This window comes from Leptonotus elevatus, chromosome 4 (genome assembly GCF_054856555.1).
Source record: "Leptonotus elevatus isolate MCC_2025b chromosome 4, RoL_Lele_1.0, whole genome shotgun sequence".
Lineage (NCBI taxonomy): Eukaryota > Metazoa > Chordata > Actinopteri > Syngnathiformes > Syngnathidae > Leptonotus > Leptonotus elevatus.
The window spans coordinates 19,567,645-19,574,110 of NC_141242.1; the positions used below are offsets into that span (position 1 = coordinate 19,567,645).

The following is a 6,466-nucleotide window of genomic DNA, read 5'->3' on the forward strand; positions in this document are numbered from 1 at the left end:
AAAAGCAGCACATCTGTTACAAAGTTGAGGCTGTATTCCATTTCTGTAATCCTACCACCCTCTGGCGGTTAGTTTATTCATGCAGTTAAATTTTTATTAGGAATGTTTTGGTTATCTCTCATATAAATCAGTCATGCCAACAAATATATTTATTGATTTATTTTTTATTTTTTCTATGCTGAGTTTTTACACGGTATCCTGCTTGTTTGTATTTTTTTTAATCGCCAACCTCCCCACAATACCGTGATAATTATCATATCGTAAGGTTTGATATTTATCGTATCATAATGTTTGAATATTGTTACATCCCTTCTTATGGTGTTTTCTATCACCCTCTCCTCCAGGCCCAGCAGCACATGATAGCAGACCGAAATGGAGGTCATCACCGCCAGCAGGCATACATCGCCCCCACCATCGCCACTCAGGCTCCATACGCCTTCCATCACAACAGCCCCTCACACACGGGCAACGTGCACCCACACTTGGCGGCCACGCACCTTTCCAGCCAGCCTCACCTCTACACCTACACGGGGCCCGCCGCTCTGGGCTCTAGCGGCACAGTGGCTCACCTGGTGGCGTCACAGGGCTCGGCACGCCACACAGTCCAGCACGGGAGCTATCCGCCAAGCATTGTCCACCAGGTTCCAGTTAGCATGGGTCACCGCGTACTGCCCTCACCTACCCTGCACCACAGCCAGTACCAAGCCCAGTTTGCCCACCAGGCCTACATCAGCGCATCGCCTGCCTCCACTGTCTACACTGGATACCAACTGAGCCCCACCAAGGTCAACCAGTACCCTTACCTCTAGAGAAGACACTGGAGAGGCTGACCCGGCCGGCACTGCTGCTTCCACATAACAACCACCCTTAGCCCCATCAACACCCTACATAGCCTCAACCTCACTTGTGAACAGAGACAGAGGACTTTGCAATCCTCATCAAACTGCCCCATATGACTTGAAGATTTGACGGAGAAAAAGAAGGAAAAAAAGAGTCACAGTCGTTCTCTAAGGGAAAGACAGGCGTTAGATTAGTGCGATACATTTCCAGGTGATTTTTTTTTAAATTGTTTTTCTCTGAAAAGGGCCATCTTAGCTTTTATTTGATTTATTTTTATTTTTGTCTCATTAGCGTTACAGCGAAGTTTGAACAGTGGAAGATTTCAGTTTCTTGTTTTGTTTTTTTGCCCATCTTAACTGTGGGAAGGGACTGCTGAAACAGGGGTTACAGACTGGAAGTTCTGAATCCCAAAGTAATTGGGAGAAGGTGAAATACGGAAACCTGCTGCTCTTCAAAGATAAAAAAAATATATATATATTGATGGCCTTGAACTGTCTTAATATTTCCACACTTTTGGTGTCGAGAGAAAAGAGAGGCGACTTACTCCACTCCACCTCCTCGAGCCGGAGGCTTCTGGAAATATAACCAACAGAAGACAACAAACTTTTCTAATGTATTTATAGGTATATTTCTTTTGTGTTTCTCTCGAAACTTCAGTTTTAGCTATATAGGTGTCTTAGCTGGGCCCCATTCATAGAATGTAGCAGTCTGCACCCATTTGTTTCTAGATCTTTCAAGAAACGTTCTTTCCTCTGTTCCTGTTTTATAATGTGATTGCACAAAGTGGTTATAATAACATAGGCATGTACAATGTGATTGTCTGTGTGCGTGTGTGTGTGTGCGTGTGCGCGTGTGTGTGCTACTGTCAGCCATGTGTGTAGTCCACCTCCTTTAGGTTTTGTTCCCTCGTAGTGCCTTACAAATATAACAACACAGTTTACTCCGCTAGGAAAGCCACGCAACACAAAAGTTGTGTTGTCCTGTTTGGAGAGGTTTGTGATGGGACACGGTAGCCCTCTTCCAGGTGTAGGTTTTTCTCCCACTGCTTCTGCGTGGTCCTTAAAGACAGCGTGCGTTAGACGACGATAATTCATTTGATCAGGTTGATGGAGCTGAGCTCTTTTATTATGTGTACATGAGATAACTTGCCAGGGGTACTTACCAAAGTCATTGATATTCATGATAGTTCTTCTTCCAGAGTCACTCTGGATTGAAATGCAAATAACGTATGTGGTGTAGATGTGATAGAGTCTTCTTAAAATAATTTAGTTGGTTGTTTATAATCAAACAATCGCTGAAAAGTAGTTCACTGTAATTAGGTTGAAAAAACATTGATGTATTTATTTTATTTTCTATTCCTAACGTTACTGCCTGGCCAATTTTGCGTAAAAATTAATATTAGAGATGTTCGATACGTATGAGTACTCAACTCTTGAGTTTTCACCGATATCACTACCAAGTACCGATACCACTAGTACTTTGAGTTGATACATTTACCCCCCCCCCCCCCCCCCAAAAAAAACATGACGGAAATTTTTAAAGAAAGACCATGAAATCCCAATCTCTTAAAATTGCATAATGCAAATGTATATTTTCTGTTCTTCTCATTGCTAGAACCTAATCGTAAGACGGCCACAAGAGGGCAGCCAATACTAGTATTAGTTGCCATCGCGAGTACAGATACCTTGAAATAAGGCCTGATATTGGCCCCGATACTAAAACATGGTATCGCTACTCATTCATCCCTAATGATTTTATTTTATTTAATGAGTATCTTGACACAACAGTGGCAAAAGAAAAACTGTCATTAATTAAAAGTTGATTTGCATATTTATTTTTGTGGGGGGGGGGGGGGGGGGGGGGGTTGTACATTTTGAACTATTCAGAACTTTTACACCATTATATAGGAACTCTTAGTATGTTCTTACATTATCTAGAATATCGCTGGTGTTGGGCCAAAACCTCAAAAGTCACAATTCGGTCAAATTAATTTAAAAAATATATATATATCTACACATGTGGGTGATGTTTTTACAAATTATCGACCAATCTAACATGTTGAAATGGCGTATTCTCTTTGAGGATGCAATGTTAATGATTGAACAAACATGTCATGTGTGGGGTCACCTGAAAAGTGACTATTTCGGAGGTACAAAGTTTTGGCCCGATTCCAGCGATATAATAATTCTAACCAGCTATAAATCTCAAACTTTGCCTATGCTTTGTGTTGTTTTTACTCTGGATACATTTTTAATGACTAATTTATTAATAATGAATATTAGGAGCCACTGTGAGGGACATAAGTGATTTTCAATAGATTTCTACAGTTTTTAGTTTTTTTTAAACATATTAAACATTTTCAGTTACCTTTGCATTATTTCCAGCCGAGTTATTCCAAAATATAGTTTGTTGTGTTTATGTGCGGCAATATGTGTAATTTTTCTGACGTGCATCACTGCAAGGGATTAATACTCTGCTTGACATTGTTGTAAATCTTCATGAGAACACGATCTCTGTGACACCTAAAATGTGCTTAATTATTATTTTAATTCATGCAGGAGTTTTCATAATGATCGCTGAATAGGTCACAGTTAAGACACCAAAGGTCGCTCTGTGTTTTTCAAGCTAGTCCGAGAGGGGCCTGACAGAAAGTGATTGTGCCATGGTTGTGGGATAGGATTGTGCAGGGTGAGAGATACGCTAGTCTCAGCTGCAGTCAAGAGAAGAAGTATGGAAGGGTTCTGCATTGACACGAGTGAAGGGTTGAGGGTGGGGTGAGGGTCGTTGGTTGTAACGCACTGGTTCTGTTTAAATAGAGAGTGAAGGCAACTCTATCTTTGGTATGGACTATACAATGGTAGCAAGTTGGCACTGAGCAGGTTGATAGTAACACTGAGGCCGAGTGGTTTGCAGGATCCTTTACCGGACTGGCCACGTTTAAAATCCTTTTACTGCTGTCAGTTAGGTTTTCCAGCATGATCATAGAACAGTGTTGTGACAAGTAAGGTGGCCTACACCTGGAAGGGCAAAGTTGAACAAGCTGAGTTTATAGCAGGTATACCACCACCAAGCTGAATGGGGTAAACACATAGAGAATTAACAGGGCTGTCGCTTGTATTTGCTGCTTTATTTATCTAACATTTCTCCTAGCTGACGATACATACAGTCCACAGTGGCCACTTGAGAGCTCGTGCTAGTTTAGTAAAAGCCTTCCCTTCCTTTTCTCTCACACCATAGTACTAGCATTTGAAGTGATTTTTTTCTTTTTAAACTATATTTGAACTTTTTTTTAACATGGCTGTACACGTGTTTATTTTGATTGGAGATTGTTGCAATAATTATTGTGGATGTTCTATCAAATTGTGTGTGTTTCAATTATATGTCTTGCTCATTTCTACTATAGTATTCAGTGGAGGCGAGAGGAATTGTGTCAATAATCCAATGGGACCCATATTTGTCATTTGAGGGCCGCTCTTTGGGTCAAAGGTAAACTATTGTTTAAAGAAACGTATTTTCATCCTGGTACTTTCTTCTTCAAAACTCTCCTCAGTTGGTTAACCAATTGTTTGTATATTACGCTATTTCTTTTGCTTTTGTTTGTTTTGCTTTCATAATATCAACTTGAGCCCGAGCACACTCGCAGACGAGAGATCCATTGAAATTGTTATGAGACAGACTACTGAAACATTCCACTGCTTGCGGGAATTTAGCATTTAGTATGCTAGACTGCTGTCTTTATACAAGCCCACCCACCCCCACCCCTTGATTTCACTGTCAAGACGTTTTGCTTCTCCCACCAAAGAGATCACATTGGCTATGTGCAAGCACAGCCAATGCAAGACACTCTCAGACTTGCAATAGTGCTGATTTCATGTTGAAATGCTTTACAAAAGCTTTTATGGACATTTCAAACAGATGCACATGTGCATAAAATACAATATACACTATACATTAGTGTACCTATTTGTTTCACAGATCATGATCAGTTGTAGTTTTTGTTAGAGCATATTCCCCTTTCTTTTGGACCCCCAAATATGTAAATTAAGTTAATGATCTAACCTACAATTGGCTTATTTGCCATTTATTGCCAATTTTTGTACAAGCCATGCCATGGAGTACAATGGAGTAAACCAATTATTAAAATAAAAATAAAAATAGACCAACAATACCTTATAAAAGCATGAGCACATGCACAACATGAATGTGTCATATTTATCATCCAAAATAACTTTGGATAGTTATGTGTCCACTTTGCAATAATTATGCACCCAATCTCCAGCAAGTGCACATTTGTGAGATATGTAAAATATCACTATCCTCATGATTAGAGGTTCTATATTTTCTCAAGTTCAATAGCCAGCTAAAACATTGTGGAAAATAACATTGTGTGTGATGCTGTTGTCTATCATTTTGTTTCCATATAACCAATATTTTGTGTTTGCTTAAAAAAAAGAAGGTGGGTGTCAAAAATGTGAGCATCAACATAGATTGAGTGACCTTATGATTACCAAAAGTAGAATGCAAATGTTTTTATGTAGGGTGAGCAAACTGAGCATAGTCCTGCTTTGTTAGTTCTGCCTTCAAAATAATCAACCAGGCTGTACCTCCAAAGCTTTGAAGTGTCATTTAAATTAGAGACAACTTGTAGAAGGCAGTGTTTCACTTCTTTAACCTTGGCTGACTCCCATTTAATTTGTCAAAACGTGCACATATAAAAGGTTGGTGAAACTGTGAGAAACATTCCAGAGGTGATGGCATGTTGTGTAATACAATTTACAGGAACTTTTAAATTCACACATTTTGGAAATTCTGCAATTGTAAGTGCTTTTAATGACTAAAGTATGTTTTGTCACATTATTTTAATGAGAGAAACTACAAAAACAAATTCTGTTCCATCTTATGTATTCTATTCCCATTCAAATTTATGACAATTGTCAGAAGAGTCCCCTGATTTGTTATATATTGTATGTTGTGTTGGTTGTTTGTAATCTGCAATTCAGAATTAAAATTCTAGATTCTCATCTACTTGTAAAAAACACGTCTAGCCCCCCCAAAAGTCTATGATACTTCTTGTGTTTAACAATAACCAAAGCTAAATTTTAATACAATATTTCTATAATATTGGTTTGTTGTCTGAACACATCAGACCACATTTTGTCCAATAATCAAAATCATTCTGTTTGGAAGCTCATGTGTGCTGCAGTATTTCCTTGTACACTTTTTTTTTTATGATATTTTTATTATTATTATTATTATTTGTTTATTGGGATATGTGGTCTCGTTATTTTTCATTATTATGATTATCTGTTGATGTAGTGTTCTGTGTATGCCCTGCTCTCTAGCCTTTTCTAATTAAGTATGTTATTAGGATGGATGCTTTACTGGCTTTATAGAGTGTTTAAATGAATATAATGACACCGAGAAGGATTAATTAAAACACCCTAACCAGTTGCAACTAAGCGCTTGTGTTCCTTTTATGACATTGTGTGCTTCTGTTAGTCATTTTCGTTGTAGAAAAATGGAGTGGATTTCTATTAGGCTATGGGAAACTAATTGTATTGTCATGAATTGACTGGATCATGCTAGACAATAAGCAGCTTGGTCGAATAGAAGACTAGTTATTTGA

The 6,466-nt window shown here is 38.6% G+C and overlaps 1 protein-coding gene across 4 annotated transcripts in view; it reads left to right on the forward strand.

Annotated features, from left to right (window-relative positions):
- The window catches only part of hipk2 (homeodomain interacting protein kinase 2), a 78,640-nt gene extending 76,293 nt beyond the window's left edge, over window positions 1-2,347 (forward strand). For all 4 annotated transcript variants that reach the window (XM_086073105.1, XM_086073104.1, XM_086073107.1 and 1 more), the window contains exon 15: window positions 345-2,347. In XM_086073105.1, coding sequence (XP_085929231.1) covers window positions 345-809 — 465 coding nt within the window. In that variant the 3' untranslated portion in view covers window positions 810-2,347. The remainder of the gene's footprint in view (window positions 1-344) is intronic.
- The last annotated feature ends 4,119 nt before the right edge of the window (window positions 2,348-6,466 follow it).